A 23,429-nucleotide genomic window follows, 5' to 3' on the forward strand; every position below is an offset into this window, starting at 1 on the left:
CTATCTTTATGTGGCTTTTGATGACCAAAAATTCTTAATTTTAATGAAGCAGAATTTATCAATTTTATATATTAAGGTTACTGATTTTTTATGTCTGGTTTAAGATTATCCTCCCATACTCTTAGCTCAAAAATATATTCTATTTTATTGCTTCCTAAACATTTTATATTTTTTCCTTTCATATTTAGGCAACAGTAATTGATTTTTTTTGGTATGGTGTAAGTAGATATTCAATTTCATATTTGTTCATGTGGATCATTCCAGCATTATTAAGAATCAGTTTTTCCCTCACTGATCTGCTGTGTCGGCTCCATGTGTTTATATATGTCAATTGTATGCATGTACAGTTTTGTCATATATACGTGTGTGTATTTCATGTTCATTGGCCCCTTTCCTATCTTTGTACCAATGCTACAGCCTTAAGTACCACAGATTTAAAATAAATATTGATAGGGCAACTTTATCAACTTCATACCTTTTTTCCAAGTGTATCATGGCTATGTTTGCCCTTTGTTCTATTCTGTAAATTCAGAATCAGCTTCTCAAGCTTCAGGCATATACATAAAAAATACTGGGGATTTTATTGGAATTACACGGAATCCATAATTATCTTAAAGAGAACTGACATATTTATTGTATTGAGTCTACTAATTTTTCTGTTTATGTAAGGTTACTGTAAAATTTTTCAATACAGTTTTATATTTCCATTAAGGTCTTTCAAGTGTTGTCATAGATTTACCCCTTAGTACTTTGTCTTTTATAGTATATAAATAATATACTTTAGACTATATTTTAAACATATGATTGTTGTATAGAGATATACAATTGAATTTTGTATACTGGCTTTGCATTCAATAAACTTATTAAACTCTCTCATTAATTGTAATAATCTGAGGACACCTTACAATTTTTTTATATGAACCCACGTATCATCAGCAATTAATGACAGTTTTATTTCTTCTCTCTCATTTCTAAAATTGCTTTCCTGTCTTACTGCACTGACTAGGACATCTAGTATAATATTATATACAGTTTAATATACCGGGTGTCCTTTTAAATTACCTGATCTTAAAGCAAATGTGCCCAGTATCTCACTATTAGGTATAATGTTTAATATAGATTTTTGTAGATCTTCTTTGTTAAGAAAGGAAATATTCTTCTCTTCCTAGTTGCTAAGGATTTTGTCACATATGTGTCACTTATGTTGAATCAGAGGATTATATTTCTCATATTCTTTAACCTGGGCATAGTGACCTGTCCCTGCTGAACCACAAGGAGGTGAAAACTAAAACTTGCATTCTGGCTGCAGCAAATATCTTTAAGGAACAAGCCAGGTGCAGTGTTCTTTTTCCGTTTGAGTTCCTGTTTCCACTCAGGTGTGAGATGTTCTTCAAATCCCTTACTTTCTTGCTAGTTTTATGTTGCATTCTTTAAAAGGATACATTTACATTTTATCCAGAATTTTTGGTTGTTTTCAGTGGTGGATAGCTCATTGCATTTAGTCCACTGTGCAAGAAATAGAAGTTTTCCCTTTCTTTTTTGTCAAAATAATATCCCTCATTTCTTGAAGCACATCTCCTTTAGATTTCCCTTTCTATCATCATTTGGAAATTTTAACTTTATCCAATCTAGTTATTTATATTACTTTCCAAACCTTCTCCTCCCAACTTTCCAATTTCTTAATAGTTTTACATATTTCCTTAAGATTGAGGTTGGTCAATTGTATGCATAGACTGTTTTGTCACATACTTAAACCTCTTTTTGTCTATCTCAGAGACAATAATATTTTCAGTTTATGAAGGCAAAGTATGTGCTCTCTTCTCCTTTTGACCACCTTGGAATTCAATAACTACATATTCCAGTTGCTGAGTGCATTTTTTTGTTCCTTTAGTAAACCTGGTATGATTGATGATCAAATCCTTCTAGCTTCCTTTTCTATATAAATGGAAAATATATCATGGGAAATTTAATAAGCCCTTCTATGGACAGAACTCTATTTCATACAAATGTTTATGCATACTGAAAAATTCTTAGGGAAAAATGAAAATCAGAAGAATATTTCATTCTCTTTTTGTTTCATGAAGCATTTCTGGCCAATCACACTGGCTCACGCCTGTAATCCCAACTCTTTGGGAGACTAAGGCAGGAGAATTGCCTGAGGCCAGAAGTTTGAGACGGCCTGGGCTTCCTAGCCAGGCCTCATCTCTACAGAATATTTTAAAAATTAGCCAGGCATAGTGGCACATGCCTGTAGTCCTAGCTATTTCAGAGGCAGAGAAAGGAGGATTGTTTGAGACCAGGAGTTCAAGGTTACAGTGGGCAATGATTGCACCACTGCACTCCAGGCTGGGTGACAGAGCAAGACCCTGTCTTTTAGGGAAAAAAGAAAAGCATTATTGCTTCTCCTCGCTTTGCTCAACATTTTGATTGTTTATAGTACTCATTGTTTTCTAATATGGTATATAGTTTTTATTTATTATGTTTGTTTCTATCTTCCCCCAGTAAAATGTAAGTTCCACAAGGGCAGAGGTATAATCTGTTTTGTGCATGACATATCCCAAACAGTGCCTGACACAGAGTAAATGCTCCATAAATATATGTTGAATGAATCAATGGTGTACAATATTTGCGTAAACGAATAGTAGAAAGAAAAATAAAAATTCATGATTTACTTTTCTCAAATGGTTTCATATTTTCTTAATCAGTGCTGTTTTATTTTATGCTTTCAGATATCAACATGGCAGGAGAGCCCAAACCCTACAGACCAAAACCTGGAAACAAGAGGCCCCTTTCTGCACTTTACAGGTAGGTAGATAAGCACCGTTTTACTCTATGTATTCGTGACATTTTCTTGCAGCTTTATAAGGCAATATAACTTGTAAGGCATCCACTATTTTAAATAATAATCCTTATGGGAATAAAGTTCAACCAATGTTGTTGGTCAACATATAAATATATCTTGCTGCATTGGGAAGGATCTCAGATGCCTAACCTTCTCATATCTGCCTATACAACCCTTCTACAAGATACTTATCTAATAAAAATCACTAATAACTCTCCCTGACAAGTGGGTGGAAAGGTCAATGTTGGTCGACTTTTTTTTTTCTTCTTCTTCTTTGAGATGGAGTCTCTCTCTGTTGCCCAGGCTGGAGTGCAGTGGCACAATCTCAGCTCATTGCAACTTCTGCCTCAAAGGTTCAAGTGATTCTCCTGCCTTAGCTTCCCGGGAAGCTGGGATTGCAGGCGCCCACCATCACAGCCAGCTATCCTTATTATTATTTTTTTAGTAGAGACAGGGTTTCACCATGTTGGCCAGGTTGATTTCGAACTTCTGACCTCAGGTGATCTGCCTGCCTCGGCCTCCCAAAGTGCTGGGATTACAGGCGTGAGCCACCACGCCTGGCCCTTGGTTGACTATTAACTGCATACCATATTCTATAGCTATTTTACATATGTTTTTTAATGTAATTTTCACAAGGCTCTTGCAGCATAGATATTCCTGTTCTCATAATGCAGCTCAGGAACCTGAGATGCAGTTTCTTAGTGATTTTTCTCAAGGTCACACAGCTGGTTAACAATGTCACCAATACTCAGACTCATGCCCTCTGTACCTTAAATTCTTTCCACTCAGTCAGCCTTGTTTATTACAAAGTACATGTTTCTCTCATGCCCATTTTTCCCAGACAACAAATATAGTCCTTCTCTTCTGCAGAGAGACAGATCCAATTCCTTTAACCTTTCCTGAAGTGCTTGGGTCTGAGTCAATTAACACTCTGGTCTTTCCCCTCTGCATGCCCCAATTTGTCAGTGTCTATATCTATACTGAGAATCCAGGTGGAGAGTGTAGACTAGACTTAGCACCTTTGTTGTTCTGTACATACTTCTATTATGTTAAGTAGACTTGAGTTGACTTGGGGAAGAGTACAGGAGTAAACTTATATAACTTTCAGTTCTTTAAAAACAGCCACTTCTGAAAAGAAATTATGTTCTGCTGTTAAACTGTATGTCCCACTTCATGTACTTTTGCCATTAGTTTTTGTAGTGTAAGTGCTGAGTTTGTGTCTATCGCAGTTAAATTCTCTTTTGTTAGATATAGCCAATTGTTCCAGGCTATTGAGATCTCCTATCATCCAATTTATTTGGTTTTCTCCCAGATACATATCATCAGTCCATCAGCATCCACATCTGAAGAGTTAACATAGAAGTGTTGAGCGAGGCTTCCTTTTTCTCTGATATCATTTGGATAAAGGAGAATTAAGTTGTATGTGTTAAAATTGATTATTTTCTGATTTAGTGTAGTAAGAAGAGTGCTCAAATATAGCCTGGAGCACTTTCCTTGTTTTTGTCCTTTGAAAACTAGCATATCTTCTTTTCAGCCATTTATAGCCTCATTTTCTGAACTCTAAGATGAGGGTCAGAACTAGATCACTTCTAAGGTCCTAGTCATCCCCAGTACCCCAGGGCTCTCCACTGTATGCTATTCAGAGATTTTTAAAGCTATACTGAAAAATACATCATAATTTCTCTTATTTTGGTTGATTTAGTTTTAATAAAACATTTTCTTAAAGATGGAAAGCAATAGAATATAACAAATATTGATAGTGGATCATAGGGTAATATTAACATTAAAGAGCAGAGATGATGTTATCAACAAGAAGCAAATGACACATTCTGTACCTTGTTTGAGGTAAAGGAGACGATTTATAAAACTAAGAAATGCAAATTACATTATCAGATTCATTTGTAAATATATACATTAGAGCGGCAGCTAATGCAGAACATTTGAAAAGTCATATTTTCAATTACTGTTAAAACAAGCTGCCAATGGCTTTTTTTCTCATCAAAGAGTTGCTACTGTCTGTGCAATGATGTTAATTTTCATATTTTCTCTTTTCTTGGATTGTTTTGATTTTCTTATGAGAATGGAAGCTCATGACAAGAATAAATGTCATTTTAACTATTATTTCTGTATTACTGTTATGTTCAATTGTGTTCAGAAGAATTAGAAGCAGAATTTCATTTAAACATGCTATACTGTATACAAGCCACATTCGTGAGAAAGTGCTTATTTATCCTCCTTTTATCTGTTTATACAAATTAAGGCTGTGGTACACTGAAATTGCAAAACAGCAACAAAGGAAATGCAAGAACGTGAATGTATAGCTGAGGAAGCCCTTTTATACACATTTTCTCATTCTCACGTAAGCTTAAAAAAAATTACCTTAATTTTATGTGGATAAACTATGTTTTCATAGTCATTATGCATCTGTTCATCAGATAACTCTACAAAATTGGTAGTATATACTATGCTGTATAAATGAGAAACCTGAGTGTCCAAAATGATAAAGGTTTGTTCAAGACGAGATCACAGGACTAGGAAATGAGCTCTGGTTTTCAGCCTTCATGTGTAGTGTTCTTATCACTAGATTACAGCTCCCTGTATTTAGTCACTTGCTACCATCTAAACAACACAGATAGGGAAAGTAGAGATTTTCTGAGTCTCAAACCAAACATCAATACTATTACTGTCCATGAATACCATGCCAGCAAGTGGAAGAGGAAATACTATACAATAAACACTACATAAGAAAAACAGAGATACCACCTATTTGTGTGATCATAGGGCACTGGTTTTAAGCTTCAAGTAAGTTCTTTTTGTAACATAATAGTTGTATAATTTTCCTGATAGGATAAAGTTGCATAAATGGGGTAAAAGCACTTAGTTCAATGTAGAGAATATAGTGGCGGTTGGAAAAGGAATAGTTTCTGCTTTCCTGTTCTTTGCATCTCTGAGTCTCATTTTTTTTTTTTTTTTTTTTTTTTTTTTTTTTTTTTTTGGTGGTGGTGTTGTTTGCTCCTTTTTGAGATGGAGTCTCGATCAGTCTCCCAGGCTGGAGTGCAGTGTCGTGATTTTGGCTCACTGCAAGCTCCGCCTTCCGGGTTCACACCATTCTCCTGCCTCAGCCTACTGAGTATCTGGGACTACAGGCGCCCACCACCACACCTGGCTAATCGTTTGTATTTTTAGTAGAGACAGCGTTTGACCATGTTAGCCAGGATGGTCTCGATCTCCTGACCTCGTGATCCTCCCACCTCGGCCTCCCAAAGCACTGGGATTACAGGCATGAGCCACCACACCCGGCTTCTGAGTCTGTTTTCTTATCTGTAAAATGCAAGAGGGGGAATCATTTCATTTGTTCATTCATTCATTAATTTATACAAGATATATTTATTATGTATTTAGTCTAGGGACTGTAATAGTGCTTTTCTTAGGAAACTAGCATAGAAAATGGCAAGAGCAGGGTGAAGAGAGAGCATAACGTAATGAACAGATTATTTGTATGAAGTTATTTGTATGAAGATAGTCTCTGATTTACCTTCCTGCTCTAAACTGCTATGTCTCTATAACTATTCTATTTGAACCACCAAGTGAACTGCTGCCAGACTTTCTTCTTCACATACATCCACTTTATCTCCATTACCAATCACGAAGTGGTGTTCACATGAAATATCCACTGAGGCATAACTTTGATTTGTTTCTTCTTTTAATAGGATTTTCAACTCAGCCAAGCGCACCCTTCAATAAGGCCCTATTATGTGCTAAGTAAACATGGTATACATAGAAAATAAAAGAGTGAGACTTCAAAAAGCTTACAGTCTTATGCATGAGTTAGATGCACAGATGAATAAAGACAACTGAGAAGTATGCATACACTTCTATAAGAGAATAAATGAGGAAGTTACTGATTCTGCCTAGGGGTAAGGGAGTAAAAAACATCTGGAAAGTTAAAGGAAGAAGACAACACTTGAGCTGGCTTTTGAAGGGAAAAAGAGCGGGAAGGGCATCTCATAGTAGCAGCTAGTATAGCCTACTTGGTGGGGAATGGAAAACTGGGACATTATGGTGCCCAGGCTGTGAATATATCCATATATCAGGTTAAGGAGAGCTGACTTTTATTCTGTAGGCAACAAGGAACCACTTAAACATGGTGACTGATTGGAAGTGGGGTGTGAGGAGAGTGAGAGTCACACATATGTCCAAGGTTTTCTAGTTCAGGCTATTGAGGGAATGATCACATGAGCAGAATAGAAGAAATAGGAAACACATGATAAGCAGTGGCAGGCTCAAGTGTAAGGTCGAGGAAAGGGAGCAAAAAGGAATTATTTCAGTCTTGGACATGAATTCATAAAGACAATTCATTAAAATAGCACTTGCAATAAAAATGTCTCCCATTAGAGTCTATTTGTAAATGAAACATAATTAATCATTTGTGAACATTTCATAAATATTGGACCTGGTCCTAATGGTGAATAGCTAATCCATTCTCTAGGGAAAACATTGTAACTTTTAATAAATTGCTGCTTCAAATATGTTATGTACATTACACAGTATCTGTGGCACTCTAAAATAATAATTCTCCCCCAGGATGTGAGTTTTCCAGCATGCCAACTTTCAATTAATGCTCAATAATTGCTAAATGAGAATAATTGTATGATGGTTTTGCTTCTATTTGTAAAGTAGACAGACCTTTCCTCCTTGATGGAAAGCTAACAAAAAATATCAGAGAACAAAGACACTATTTATCAGAGCCGAACAAGAATGGATTTTTATTCACCCAGAGGTGACTCCCTCCTACTTGCAGGGAACTCAGCTCAGTAACACATGTAGTATATATAGTTTCATCTGATTGATTCTGTAAAAATCAATCATCTGGTACCATTGCCAAATATCACTTTTGGCTATCATACAAATGCCTCTTGTAGCAACCTTCCCATCCCACCCAGATGACCATGAGAATCAAGACTCTCACAAGTCATTTCAAGAGTCTTTAAGATTGTCACAAGATAACCTACAGTTATCACCACCATTTTAAGATCATCACAATTGGTGGTGGTCACCATGAATGTGGGTTATATTACAGTAACTCCAATGATAAAAAAATAACTTTCAGAGCACAGACCAAGTAAAGTGACTGCAGCAAAGTATCTCTGGTGATTCATTCACCACTGGACCTACGTGAGTTTTGTTTTCATCCTTCATGGTGGCTCTAGCACATCATGGGAAAAGGGACGCTGAAATCACCTAAAATGTCCTCCAGAACCTTAAAAGTAGAAATGAAAGTAATGGAGGCTAATTTCAGCTAATGCTAAATAGCAAAAATCAATATGAAGGAAAAATATCCTGGTCATTTTCACTTCATTGACTTGTACTGTTTGCTGAGAAATGTTTACCAATTAGCTATTGATCATTTTATTCATTTTCTGTCTCCTTTTATAACATCAAAGATAATACACATTCCCTTTCAGAAGTTTAATATTTCCATTATCATTATCTCCCTTTGCACTGGCAAAGGTTTCCTTCCATTTCACATACCCAGCCAGATGGGTCCACTCAAACTACAGTGTGAGGAGGAAAGGGAAATGTTTTCTCCCCCTCCCCATATTAATACATCCTGTCCTTCTGAAACTGACACAAACACAAACACTGACCTGCCTCCCTGGTTTACTTTGAATGTATGTTACTGCTTAGGTCTACATAGCAATTGCAGTCTTTTTCTGCTCAGGATCCTATCTTTCCTATGCAACCAAATTATTGATGTATGGTTATCAAGATCCACAAGAGAAAATACCAAAAAGAGTGTATATTTCTAAAACTCAAACCTGAATATCCTTACATCTGGGTAATTGAGGGAGAGTTCTCTACTTCAGAAATCTCCACAAATCAATGTTGAAATGCTTTTGTACTAGAAAAGGTGTCAAACATTCACTTTATTGATGGTTTAAAATTGTGCAAATGCTTGTTTAGTTTGTTTGGTGGAAAAAGTGTTAGACCTACCTCCTAAAATAACCTGAGCATTATCAGTGTTTGAATTTGATCTTTTGTTCCTCGGCTTTTTGGGCTGCATAAAGAAAGATATAAAATTTCCTAAAAGGTAATGTATTTAAGGAACCTGCAACTATTAGAGATACTCTACAAATTTTAGTTATCTTCATCATTATGATTATTCAAAGAAAACATCTATAATAAAGTATTTTAGGAGGTTTTTTTTTAATTTTACTTTAAGTTCTAGGGTACTTGTGCACAACATGCAGGTTTGTAAAAGTCAGGAAACAGCAGGTGCTGGAGAGGATGTAGAGAAATAGGAACACTTTTACACTGTTGGTGGGACTGTAATCTAGTTCAACCATTGTGGAAAACAATGTGGCAATTCCTCAAGGATCTAGACCTAGAAATGCCATCTGTTTGTTTTTTAGACAAGGTCTCACTTCATCGCCCAGGCTGGAGAGCAGTGAGCGTGATCTCAGCTCACTGCAACCTCCGCCTCCCGGGTTCAAGTGATCCTCCCACCTCAGTCTCCTGAGTAGCTGGGACTACAGGTGTGTGCCACCATGCCTGTCTAATTCTTTTTTTGTATTTTTGGTAGAGACAGGATTTTGCCATATTGCCCAGGCTGGTCTCAAACTCCCGAGCTTAAGCAATCTGCCCATCTCAGCCTCCCAAAGTGCTGGGATTACAGGTGTGAGCCACTGCGTCCAGCTTGAAAAGGTTATTTTTATATGTTTTTAGCTATGATGATGTTGCTAAATCTCACACAGTCAACTAAACAGGTTAATGATTCCTATAACTTCTTTAAAAATAAAAATTTCTAAAAGATTATTTTACTTATAGTATGTTCCTCACATTTTAACACTAAGCAAATATAGACCTTTTATTCAAAATGTTCAAAAATGTGCTGACACAATACCCATTAAAATAGTTCTGCTGCAGGCAATTCTCTCTGCTAGGCTAAAGAATGTCCTATTTGCAGTTTTCTGTTATGTTTTTAATGCATGAATATCCATTAATACCTTCTGCCATATAGAAAGAATAGGGTAGGGATTGAGGGAGAACTTAATGCAGAGAATCCATCTCTAAGACCTTTGCGGTTTATGTTGCTAGGCTTCAGGTTATTTGAAAGACTACATTTCTATTTGTTTGGTTTGAAATAGTTTATGATAAAAATCCAAGGAAGTAAAACCATGCAACCAATTTTAAAAAAAGAAAAGTAGCAAGAGTCAATAATTTGGTGGGAACTGAGGGAGGAGGGCAGGTAGGATCGAGCAAATCAAGCAAAAGTTTAATTATACTAATAAAACTTACGCAGTCACAAAGTATTACATGAGCACAACAAACTTAGCCATGATATTCCTGGTAGTCAAGGTGAAAACAGGAGCAAAATAATCTATGTAACCATGTAGTAAAAGAAAATACTTGAATATGTGTGAGAAGAAACTATGTTTTCCTAACTCTGTTTTCTGATGTAAACTTATTATATAGTACTTCATAGGAAGTCATCTAAACAGCATAGCAAGTACCACCCTGAGTAGCATTTACACAATACATGCATACACACACACACAAACACACACACACAGGTTTTAAAACTGATGCCATTTTTCTTATGAGCTCAATAAAAGCCAAGGATAAACTGTAGTAGAACAAATCACACAAGATTCCTTTCCTTTCTGCTTCTCCCAAGGCAGTTTACTATACTGTGACAAATTTATCATCCTATACAATTCTAGGAGTAGTGTTCCATATACTACTACTAGACCAGGCCTTCAAATTACCACATAGCTGCATACTTGGAGAAGATAGAAAGCAAGAGTGGGCTGACCCTTCGGTTGGCTTATCCACTCAGCTTCTAAGACTAGAAGAAAAAGACCATGCTTGGATGTCTAGAGCCTTTTATACAGTGACCACTTGACCTGCTACTTAAGACTCCTCTTTCTTTGAGGTGGGGAGAAGTGGAAAAGGAATAGTAAACCAAGCATGGGATAGAAAGGGGTGAAATTTCACATCATTCTTACAGTTGGCAGGTGCCAATGAAGACAGGCAACTGATTCTTTCTAACTGTTGACTTTACTACACCTTGGAAGCTGTAGCTTGTCATGAAATTGTTGCTTTCTTTTATATATAAAAGCATGGTTGTGTGCTGAAGCTAAGATCTCTTCATCAGCAGGACTCACGTTATGGCCTTTTATGCTATATTCTCCTAGCATCTCACTGTGGGGTACTGAGGTTAGAGCACCAATAACAGCGCTAGTCCCTACTAATCCAGCTTAGCAGGAACGTGTGCATTTCATATTGCTGGGTCATTGGGCAAGGTCTCCCTGCCTGGGATGAAGATGCTTTGCGGGTTTTATCTTGCAAAGGGCAATGCCCTTGCTTGCTTATAAGTTGAAGTATCTTCACTGTCAGTGTTGATTTCATTTGTTTTCATCATTTTGTTGGTATTGTTAATTGTCTTTGTATCCAGTGACCTGTTTCTTGTTTTAGGACAGTCCTTGGTAGGGAATGTAGGGTCTTGAGCGTCCAACCTATGATAAATTTGTAAGTCCGTGGTTTGTTTTACTTTTGAAGTGTTATCTCATTCCCTTTTTGCTCACCATATCACCTTCTTCTTCTCAATCTATCCTTTTATTCAAGATTCCAGGATATGATTGTCCTTCCATATTACTGTATGTAGGGTAGCATGAAAGAAATTGAAATATGTCTAAAGATTTATCTCTAAATGAATCAAATTAAAGACAAAAATTTTTAATGTTACAGCATTACTCTCTCATCATACTGTTGGGGAAATGTAATTAAAACAAATATTTTCCCAACTCAGAAATCCTTTCCACAAAGCTAATGGAGAAAGAAAAGGCTTGTATTATTGAATAAACATTAAACCAAAATGTGGCGCACATCACAGGCAACCTAAGAGACTGAAGACAGAAAGAAATCTTACCTTTTTATGTAGCTAAACACATGCAACCTATTACATACATATTTTCAATATCATCAATAACTAGTCCTCAAGTAAGAGGATTGACAGCACCATTTGTCATGGGTCCTTCATTCTAACTTTTCCTGGTAATTGGGATGGCCATTTATTTATGTTAGTTAATTGACTTTATGCAAAGGAAAAACAAACTTTTCATATTCTCATGAAAGGAGGTAGTTCTGCAATTTGGAATAAGCCTCCTGTCCCCACTCTGCCTCCCCAGGTCCTTGAGGTAGACATTCCTGGTCATAAAGCTGACAAAATGCCAATCTAGTCTTCAAGTGGATTTATTTATATGTATTTCAAAAAGAAGATGGAGTAATTGCAATTAACAGTTTTTCTAAAGTAAATCCCCCAATCAAAATAAGGGAAGGAAATCTATTTTCAATAGGGAGAATTAAGCCACCTGTTTTTAATTTGTATTTGTCGTTGGAAGCACAAGGAATAAAAATCAAGGTTCAGAAAAAGGGAGCAACCAGCCAGGAAGTCTAAAACCTAGGGCTGGCGTTCAGATTTCCTGCCTCCAACTCTAAGATCATTCTGTATTTTTCTTCTAATTTTAGGTTTTTAGGGTTTTGTCTCATTTTTTTAAAAAACAATAATACAATTGAGAGTGCCATTTAAGGACCGACTAGTGAAGACTGACGGAAAGTTCCTCTTTTTTCACCCATTCCCTAGCAGTTAGAACCCTGTGCTCCGCCTCCTGGTTGCTCCTCTAAAGCCCCTGAAGCCACATCAGGGCTTCTTCTATAACAGTCTTCACGCAGGCAGAGATGCTTTAGCAACAGACTAACCGTGTATCTTCTAACAATGAAATAAATGGTAATAAACAATTTGACAATGTGTAGAAGAATGTTTGAGCCCACATAAAATGAGGAGAGGAGAGAAGAAATGAATATTAACAGTGTAGATGGACGTGATTAATGAGAAACCAAACAGCCCTTTTTCCTTGGTCATCTAGTCTTACTCTTACAATGTGAATGATTTTTTTAAGACACATAAAATCATTTTACAAAATTGGCAAATTCTATTATCTTTATAAAAATGTATTTTTCCCTGGTCCATTAAAGTTTGAAAATACTTATTATAAATTGTAAGCTAGAAGATTCTAGGTTATAGAAATACTTTAATGTCAGTTATAAGCAAGTTCTGCACAGTAGAAAAGTGGCATATAGGTTTTTTTTAGTGTTGGTTGGTTTTAATTATATTAATTAGAAAATAATCTACAATTTCCTTATAAAACTTACATAAGCTGTTTGGTGTCTTTGTGAGAGTAATTCTTATGATGGAATTGTAAGTACTAGAGGTGAAGCTAGATAGGCTTTCTTTTTCCATGTTTAGACAGAAGGCAAAAGGGAACACCGCATAGTCTCACTAGATTAGTAGTTGGCTGTGCATGATGAATTCTTCACACAAAAATTCATTATTTTAGAAATTAATTAACTGTTAAACTTTCTAAATTTTTTTTCTAGTGGAATTATAACATGATTGATAATTTATTTTTATTGGTATTTCTAAACATCACAATACTCAGAGATCTTCTTCCAACTCTGAGAGTTGACATCTATTTTGCTTATGTTTATTGTATGAAGGAATCAAAGGACAAGGGGCTTGTTTGAATTAAGCATATTACATTGCAGCTGAAACTGAGATGCCACATAGTTTATGTGGGGTTTGGGGGTGCTTTTTGTTTCTTACAATTTTTTTTTTTTTTTTTTTTTTTTTTTTTTTTTGAGACGGAGTCTCGCTCTGTCGCCCAGGCTGGAGTGCAGTGGCCGGATCTCAGCCCACTGCAAGCTCCGCCTCCTGGGTTTACGCCATTCTCCTGCCTCAGCCTCCCGAGTAGCTGGGACTACAGGTGCCCGCCACCTCACCCGGCTAGTTTTTTGTATTTTTTAGTAGAGACGGGGTTTCACCGTGTGAGCCAGGATGGTCTCGATCTCCTGAGCTCCTGATCCGCCCGTCTCGGCCTCCCAAAGTGCTGGGATTACAGGCTTGAGCCACCGCGCCCGGCCTGTTTCTTTACAATTTTAACTTTTGTTTTAGATGTAGGGGGTACATGAGCAGGTCCGTTACCTGGGTATATTGCATGATAATGAGAGTTTGTGTTTTAATATTTATTTGACATTATCTCCTCTTCCCACTCAGTCCTGAAGATTTCAGTGTTCATTAGAAGCACTGGATTGGAAGTCAGGAAACCTGCAACTAAGCTGTGTATCTGCTACTCCCTGCCCAAACTAATTAAGTGATTATAAAAAAAAAAATCAACTTCTTTTAAGCCCCATTTTCTAAACACCTCTTACTTGATTTCCATTTCTAACATTCTGGGATTCTGCTGTTTACTTCCCAATCCAGAGACTAAAGTCAGACATATATGCTTTATTGTTAAGTTTACACCTTTTTTCCTTCAAACTTGATGCAGTGTGTTACAGTATTCATGTCTTTTGACTAATTCCATCCTTTGGAGTCTATCTAAGGAGATAATTTTAAATATTTTTGAAAACATTTTTAAAAATTATTCCAAGATGTTCTTTGCAGTTTTAGTAGTGAGTAATTTATTTATAATAGTGAGTAATGTGATCCAACCAAAATATTAAGCAGTATTGGGTATGATGTGCCTATTAGATGAAATGTTCACAAAATGTTAATAATGACATGAAAAAAATTAGCATTTGATTAGAGGAAAAAACTATTTTAAGTTCTAGGGTACATGTGCAGGACATGTAGGTTTGTTACATAGGTAAATGTGTACCATGGTAGTTTGCTGCACCTATCAACCCATCACCTAGGTATTAAGCCCAGCATGCATTACCTATTTATTCTGATGCTCTCCCTCTCCCCATCCCACAGCCCACAGGCCCGAGTATGTTTTGTTCCCCACTTGTGTCCATGTGTTCCCATTGTTCAGCTCCCACTTATAAGTGAGAACATGTGCTGTTTGGTTTTCTGTTCCTGTTTTAGTCTGCTGAGGATAATGACTTCCAGCTCCATCCATGTCCCTGCAAAGGATATGATCTCATTTTTTACGGCAGCATAGTATTCCATGGTATACATACACCACATTTCCTTTAGTCTGTCATTAATGGGCTTTTGGTTTGATTCCATGTATTTCCTACTGTGAATGGTGCTGCAATGAACATATGCATGCATGTATCCTTATAATAGAATGACTTCTATTCCTTTGGTTATATACCTAAGTAATGGGATTGCTGGGTCAAATGGTATTTCTGGTTCCAGGTCTTTGAGGAATCGCCACACTGTCTTCCACGATGTTTGAACTAATTTACATTCCCACCAACAGTGTAAAAGAGTTCTTATTTCTCCCCAGCCTCACCAGCATCTGTTGTTTCTTGTTTTTTTAATAACTGCCATTCTGACTGGCGTGAAAGGATATCTCATTGTGGTTTTGATTTGCATTTCTCTAATGACCAGTGATGATGAGCTTTTTTCCATGTGTTCGCTGGCGGCATAAATGTCTTCTTTTGAGAAGTGTCTGTTCATGTCCTTTGCCTACTTTTTAATAGGGTTTTTTTTTTCTTGTAAATTTGTTTAAGTTTCTTGTAGATTCTAGATATTAGACTTTGTCAGATAGGTAGATTGCAAAAATTTTCTCCCATTCTGTAAGTTGTCTGTTTACTCTGATAATAGTTTCTTTTGCTGTGCAGAAAATCATCAGTTTTATTAGAACCCATTTGTCAATTTTGGCTTTTGCTGTGATTGCTTTTGGTTAAAAAAATTATATAAACATCATGACAAAAACTATTTAACAAATAAAATATATGCAGAGAAAAAATAGAGCAAAATATTAACTGTAATTTTCTTTGTATGGAGGGAATATAGATAAATTTTTCATTTTTTACCCTTTTTTAAAAATTATACTTCAAGTTCTGTGATACATGTGCAGAACGTGCAGGTTGGTTACATAGGTGTACACGTGCCATGGTGGTTTGCTGCATCCATCAACCCATCATATACATTAGGTATTTCTCCTAACGCAATCCCTCCCCAGCCCCCCACCCCCAAATAGGCCCTGGTGTGTGATATTCCCCTCCCTGTGTCCATGTGTTCTCATTGTCCAACTCCCACTTATGAGTGAGAACATGCCGTGTTTGGTTTTCTGTTCCTGTGTTAGTTTGCTGAGAATGATGGTTTCCAGCTTCATCCATGTCCCTGCAAAGGACATGAAACCATCTTTTTTTTATGGCTGCATAGTATTCCATTGTGTGTATGTGCCACATTTTCTTTGTCCAGTATCATTGATGGGTATTTGGGTTGGTTCCAAGACTTTGCTATTGTGAACAGTGCTGCAATAAACATACATGTGCATGTGTCTTTATAGTAGAATGATTTATAATCCTTTGGGTATATATCCAGTAATGGGATTGCTGAGTCAAATGGTATTTCTGGTTCTAGATCCTTGAGGAATCACCACACTGTCTTCTACAATGGGTGAACTAATTTACAGTCCCACCAACAGTATAAAAGTGTTTCCATTTCTCCACATCCTCTCCAGCATCTGTTGTTTCCTGACTTTTTAATGATTGCCATTCTAAATGGTGTGAGGTGGTATCTCATTGTGGTTTTGATTTGCATTTCTCTAATGACTAGTGATGGCGAGCTTCATCTCATACGTCTGTTGGCCACATAAATGTCTTCTTTTGAGAAGTGTCTGTTCATATCCTTTGCCCACTTTTTGATGGGGTTGTTTTATTCTTGTAAATTTGTTTAAGTTATTTGTAGATTCTGGTTATTAGCCTTTTGTCAGATGGATAGATTGCAAAAATTTTCTCCCATTCTGTAGGTTGCCTGTTCCCTCTGTTTCTTTTGCTTGTGTAGAAGCTCTTTAGTTTAGTTAGATCCCCTTTGTTAATTTTGGCTTTTGTTGCCATTGCTTTTGGTGTTTTCGTCTTGAAGTCTTTGCCCATGTCTGTGTCCTGAATGGTGTTGCCTAGTTTTTCTCCTAGGGTTTTTATGGTTTTCGGTCTTATGTTTAAGTCCTTAATCCATCTTGAGTTAATTTTTGTATAGGGTGTAAGGAAGGGGTCCAAAACAGTATGGTACTGGTACCAAAACAGATATATAGACCAATGGAACAGAACAGACATCTACAACCATCTGATCTTTGACAAACCTGCCAAAAACAAGTCATGGGGAAAGGATTTCCTATTTAATAAATGATGTTGAGAAAACTGGCTAGCCATATGCAGATAGTATTTTTCTTATAACTTTAATACATAATGTAATTTTTCTTTAAAGAGAATTTTATAACCAAAAAAAGATGTATTTTAAAATTAGATATTTTCAGTGAAAAATTACAAACTCCATACAAATTACTCATGCAGGCAACAGTGAAGGTTTTGGTGGGGGGCAGGAGGGGGCGTCCTGGTGTTGAGCAAAGCCAGTGAAACACATACAGCACTTAATCTTTAGAACCAGATTACTTTAGTCTCTGTGGTTATTAGAAAAGTTAATTTTCTAAAAGGGCAACTTCATTAACATTTGTCTCACAGTTCAGCGCAGTCCAGTGACCCTATGTGGAGGCACAGTTCCTACTAGAGCTAACTGCAGGAAGTGGCCTGTCAGTCAGTCCAGGCCAGGACAGGATGCGGAGTTCAGTGTGCAGAGCGAAGGGCAAGGAGCAGGATATGGGGGCCAGGAGAGCAGCTGAAGTCATCTAATCTTCAAAAACAAGAAAGTCAAAATATCTGAGCCTTTAAGTGGTGCAGTGGAATAAGCAATCAGTAATATGTGCTAAAGGCAGTTCTTCCGACTACAGATTAGTGAGCAGGTAGGAAGACAATGGTGCCTGCCTAATAATAACTGCCCCCTCGTATTTAAAGCTGTAATTCAGCTGCTTTGCTGCTGCTTTTACAGGACATAGTGTGTGTGAGCTAAAAGAGTAATGGAATAAAGTCCAGGTTGTAGCCTTAGTACGCAGAGCGTGGGACATGACAGAAAAACAGGAGATACGTGATGTATTCCTAAACTCAGAGACTCTATCAGTGCAGAGCAACGAATGGTAATGAGTCTAAGTTCAGTAAATGTATCAGAATGTACTTTTTAAGAATGTGATACACCAACCAATAGCTGAGTTCGAAAAGGCAACAGAAGATGACCCACAAAATACAGATAATCAAGAGGGAAAAAGCATTTTGAGTTGAATTACTTAGCAATTGTTAAAGGAGTTTAAATCCTATCTTACGAAAACTATCTACAACATCAGTGGCAAAGACACTTACAATACTGTGAGAATTCAGGAAGAATTTAAATAGAATTGTAATGTAATTTTATGATTTGTTGAAGATTATCTTTTTCTCATTTTTTTCTTTACTCTTTGTTACTCCAACTCAATATAGCAAATCTCACGTTTAGAGGATTAAAAAAAATTATATGATCTAATTGAAAATATGGACTAGGTGTGGTGGTTCACACCTATAATCCCAGTACTTTGAGAGGCTAAAGCAGGCAGATCACTCGAGCCCAGGAGTTCAAGACCAGCTTGGGCAACATGGTGAAACCTGATCTTTACAAAAAATACGAAAATTAGCTGGGTGTGTTCACATACGCTTGTAATCCCAGCTATTCAGAAGGCTGAGGTGGGAGGATCACTTGAGCCTACTTGCAGTTTGAAGCTCCATGAGCTGTAATCACTCCAGCCAGAGCCACAGAGTGAGACCCTGTCTCAAAAAAGAAAAAGAAAAAAATATATATGAACTAAATTGAGTATAGAAAAGTTGTAATATTTGGCATAAGTAAATATGAAAGAAATAAGTAATATTGGGTATCCATTTTAACTGAAAAAGTAAATGTATTATGTTTTTAAATGTAATGCTAATGAAATAAAAGCAAGAAAGACTAGCTTTACGGGTAGGTGAAGCACATATGGACAGTCAGTTAATAGACAGTCTCACTGGTGAGAGTTGCCATCTGGGGAGCCAGTCAATGCATTATGAGTTTCTTGGTCATACAACAAAGTCCAGAACAAAGCGCCAGTCCTGGAATGTTAATTGAAAAAAGCAGGGCAAGCTAGTCAGCTGGTCTCCGTGAGGGATTGTGGGGTACCAGCCATTAGCACTTAAGAGCCAAGACAGCCAAATTTTAGGGACAAACCAAATTGGTGGCAAGAGAGATGAAACACAAAATAAATACTTCACATACAGTCAGCCCTGAGGGTCTATGTAGGAACAATGGAAACTTGCAAAAGAATTTCTGATCCCAGCATTTGGAGCGGATCACTGGATCTGAAGCCTGGAGGGATGACTTATCTCTTAGCTTCTGTTAACAGAGTTTGCTCAGAGACTGACCAAATTCAGCCTATATTAAAGATTCGCAATGGATCTAGTGGAGATGGAGACATAAATTTGCAGATGCAGTCATTTATTCATCAATTAACTATTAAGAACCCACTGGACATTTTTCCAGGTACTAAGGATATCCCAGTTAATGCTACAAGAAAATCTTTAGCTGAATTAAATTTAAAAGAATTTAATTGAGCAAAAAACGATTTGCAAATTGGGCAGCATCTCAAGCCAGAGTACATTCAGAGATTCCAATGCAGTTACATTGTAGAAGAAGATTCATGGACAGAAAAGGGAAAGTGATGTACAGAAAACAGAAGTGAGGTCCAGAAGTAGCGGATTGGTTACAGCTCCATGTTTGCCTTATTTGAACACGGTTTGAACAGTTGACCATCTTTGATTGATTGGCCAGAACTTGGTGATTGTCACAAGAGTAAGCTACAGTCTGTTTACAATTTCATTTAGGTTATAATTCACTATGTACTAAGAAACCTTTAGGATGAACATAAAATATGTAAAGAGGCAGCTTTAGGCTAAATTTGATTTATCACAAAGTAGACAAAAATCTCTGACCTTACCTTCACGTTTGAGGTAACTAAAGACAAACAAAAGCAAACTAATTATAAATTAGAAGGTAGTAGATGTTATAGAAAAACATCAAGTTAGAAGATTTTGGAAGTAGGAAGATGACAAGTACTGCAATTTTTGTAGGGTGCTCAGTGAAGGCTCAGCTGAGAACATGACATTTGAGCAGCTGTGAAGGAGGTGATGAGCAGGCAAAGTGATGCCTGGGGAAAAGCATTCTAGGTGGAGGGGCTTTGCTAGCAAAGGTCCTAAAGCAGAAGCATTCCCATGTGTTTTAGAAAGCAAGGAGGCCAATGTTTCCAGAGAAAATTCAAACAAAACTTGGGGCCAAGAGGAAATGAGAGGATAATGGCAGAGATGTAAATGGAGGCACCAAATGATGTAAAGTCTCACAGGCCTTTGAAGTACTTTGGGTTTCACTCTGAGTAAAATAAAGAGCCTTTGGAAGGTTTTAAGCAGAAGAGTACCATGACAGAACCTAAATTCTGAAAATTCACATTAGCCATATGTTGACAATGGATTGTGGAGAGTGAAGGTAGAATGTGAGAAACCAGGCAGGAGATGGTGATGTGGTTATGTGGTAGCAACTGAGATGTCAAATAAAAATGGTTATGTTACTGATTGATTTTGAAGGTAATGCCAAAAAGATTATTAACAACTTGGAAATGGACTGTGAGAGAAAGAATGGAGTTGAGGATAAACACATTATCTGCTGCTACGTAGCAAGATTTATTAACTTAAAAAAAAAAACATTTTTGTCATATTCAATGATCTGGGCTGAGTTCAGTCAAACAGTTCTGCTCTGTGTGTCCCAGATTGCTTTGGCACTAACAGAGCAAAATAGGAGAGTCCCCTGTCCCCCTCCGCCCCCCACAGGATGTGTGACAGGGTATGTCCCCTTCTGTCTGTTCAGCCACGTATGTGTGCACTCAAACCCCTTAAGGGATGGGGAGCATGCAAATAGGCAGGTGCAGAAGCCAAAGCAAGAATCCCCGGGCTCCGGACCAAGGCCAACATCCAGGAAAGGGAGCCTGAGACTCCCGAAGCCCAAGTGGGCATGTGTTACAATGCACTCCTTTAACCCTGCCATCTGCAGACAGCATGTTAACTAGCTCAGTGCCCTCTTGGTACCTGGGTCCTTGTCCAGCATCCAGGAAGAATCAGATACACACAGATATGAAGGATGAATGCAGGGTTTTATTGAGTCCTGGAGGTGGCTCTCAGCAGAATGAATGGGGAGATGGAAGGGGGATGGAGTGGGAAGATAATCTTCCCTTGGAGTTTGGCCATCCAGCGGCCAATCTCCTCTCCAGCTGTCCCCAGCCAAACTCCTCTTGGTGTACAGACGCTTCTTCTCTTCTCTCTGCAGCACCGTTCTGCCTTTCTTCTGTTCTTCTGTTTGTCCTTTCATCTCCTCCTGGAACTGGTGGTTTGGAGTTTATATGTGTACTGGATAGGGGGCATGGCAGGCCAAAAGGCAAATTTGGGCAGTAAAACAGCAATGCCTTTTCTCATTTAGGGCCATGGGTTTCCAGGCTTAAGGGTAGGGCCTTTGCTGGGGAACCACCGTCTTCTACCCAGTACTTCCCTGTCTCCTGTCTGTATCAGCAGCAGGTAAGGTTGGAAGCTGAGGTTGGCAGGAACGACTGTGGGCTCAGCCTTTTTCTCCACATGGTCTCTCCCTGTGGCCAGCTTAGGTTTTATCACATTTGGGTACCCTCAAAGCAGTTAGAGTTTGTATATAGTGACTGACTTCAAGAGAGAGGAAGAAGCTGTTTGTACTCTTCAAACCTGGATTGCAAATTCCAGAATGTCCCATCTGCCACATCACATTCTTTTTATAAGAGCAAGTCACAAGGAAATAGACTCCACCTCTTGATGGGTGAGGGGAAGAAACTGATGATAGCCAGACTGTCTACCAGAGACGTCTCCAAGGTTTTTGGACCAAGCAACTGGACATATGAAGTTGCAGTTAAGTGCAACGGGGAAGACTCACAGAAACTAGAGTAGGCCAAGGTGGGTGGTGAGTAAAGATATCACATAGGCAATTGAATATCTAATCTGGAGTTCAGGGGAGAGATCTGGACTGAATGTGCGTATTTGTGAGTCATCAGTATATAGATGGTATTCAAAGCCACAAGACTGGGTGAGAACAGAAAGGGGATAAGAAAAGATAGAAAAGAGAAGAATTCCAAGAACTGAGCTCTACAACACTCTCAAATTTGAAGTCAAGAAGCAAAGGTGACTGGGAAGAAACAACTAGTGAGGTAGTTAGGTTGGGTGGTATGAAACTCAGGGAAGAAAATGTTTCAATAAGAATTAATCATTTGGGTCAACTGCTCTTCAAAGTTCATTTTTTTTTTTTTTTTTTGAGACGGAGTCTCGCTCTGTCACCCAGGCTGGAGTGCAGTGGCCGGATCTCAGCTCACTGCAAGCTCCGCCTCCCGGGTTCACGCCATTCTCCGGCCTCAGCCTCCCGAGTAGCTGGGACTACAGGCGCCCGCCACCTTGCCCAGCTAGTTTTTTTTTGTATTTCTTAATAGAGACGGGGTTTCACCGTGTTAGCCAGGATGGTCTCGATCTCCTGACCTCGTGATCTGCCTGTCTCGGCCTCCCAAAGTGCTGGGATTACAGGCTTGAGCCACCGCGCCCGGCCCAAAGTTCATGTTACCTAATAACTCACCATTGAACTTAGCATTGTGGAGACTATTTGAGACACTGACAAAAACAAACAAGACTTTGAATCCATCAGGTTTGGAGTTATGACTTGATCCTGCACAATTATCTCAGAGAGCATCCTAGGAGGGGATGTAGAATTGTAAACCTACATCAGTACAAGATAGATACAGCTCTGCAGAGTGGGAGGGATTCTAAGGTGAAGCCAAAATGCAGCCTTGCCAGTCACTTGGAGCTTCCAACCCAATCCAGGAGTAGATAATATTCAATAATCCAGGTAGGTGATTGGTATCACACAATTTTGTCAATATGAGGCAGTTAAAATAATTACATTCTAAAATTCAGTGCCAAGATTTAATTCCTTCAGAGAACAAGGGTCCAGGGGAGGGTGGGAAAGCTTGGTTGGAGAGGGGCTGAGGTTACCAAGACAAAAACTCAGATAAGAAATTAACCAGCCAGACCAATGTGTCACTGGGAATAGGAAAGAGGGAAGAAACTCAGCTGAGCAAAACACGTGTAAAAATGAGTTGTTGTTCACTAAGCCTATATCAGACATTAGCTATGACTTGGTCTGAATGAGTTTCAAGTGTTTTAGTAAGAGAAAGGATCAGAGATGGTGAGGTTGAAACTGGGACCTGATGGGTTATGAGAGTGTGGGGCACAGGTGAAGAGTATGGAATGGATGAGGGGCAGCAGGGAGAGACATGGAAGGACACACAAGTCAGCTGCTCCTCACAACCTACTAGGCCAGGGCCTTGAAAATACATAGATTATGTCATTTAGCACCATTTGCACTCTGCACAACTTATTAGGACGGGCAATCAAAAGACTGCAGAGTATTGACTCTTATATCTTCACCTTAAAGTGGAGAAAAAGATAAATGGCATCGGCATTCTACAAAGAGCAGGACTGAGGATGAAGATCTGAAACTGGATAACTCTGACTGATTACCTCCTTCTCCAGGCTGCACTCTTAACAGAAGGCACAGTTTCTCTGTAGGATTTAACAGCCATTAGCAAGCAACTAAGACAATTGAAGGAGACAGCTGAGAAGCCACATG

At 38.1% G+C, this 23,429-nt stretch overlaps 1 protein-coding gene across 21 annotated transcripts in view; it reads left to right on the forward strand.

Moving 5' to 3' along the window:
* The window catches only part of RALYL (RALY RNA binding protein like), a 736,337-nt gene that overhangs the window by 592,539 nt on the left and 120,369 nt on the right, over positions 1 to 23,429 (forward strand). For all 21 annotated transcript variants that reach the window (XM_045399163.2, XM_045399161.2, XM_065519414.1 and 18 more), the window contains one exon: positions 2,730 to 2,805. In XM_045399163.2, the coding sequence (XP_045255098.1) occupies positions 2,730 to 2,805 (76 nt within the window). The remainder of the gene's footprint in view (positions 1 to 2,729; positions 2,806 to 23,429) is intronic.

Source organism: Macaca fascicularis, chromosome 8, assembly GCF_037993035.2.
Source record: "Macaca fascicularis isolate 582-1 chromosome 8, T2T-MFA8v1.1".
NCBI classification, from domain to species: Eukaryota; Metazoa; Chordata; class Mammalia; order Primates; family Cercopithecidae; genus Macaca; species Macaca fascicularis.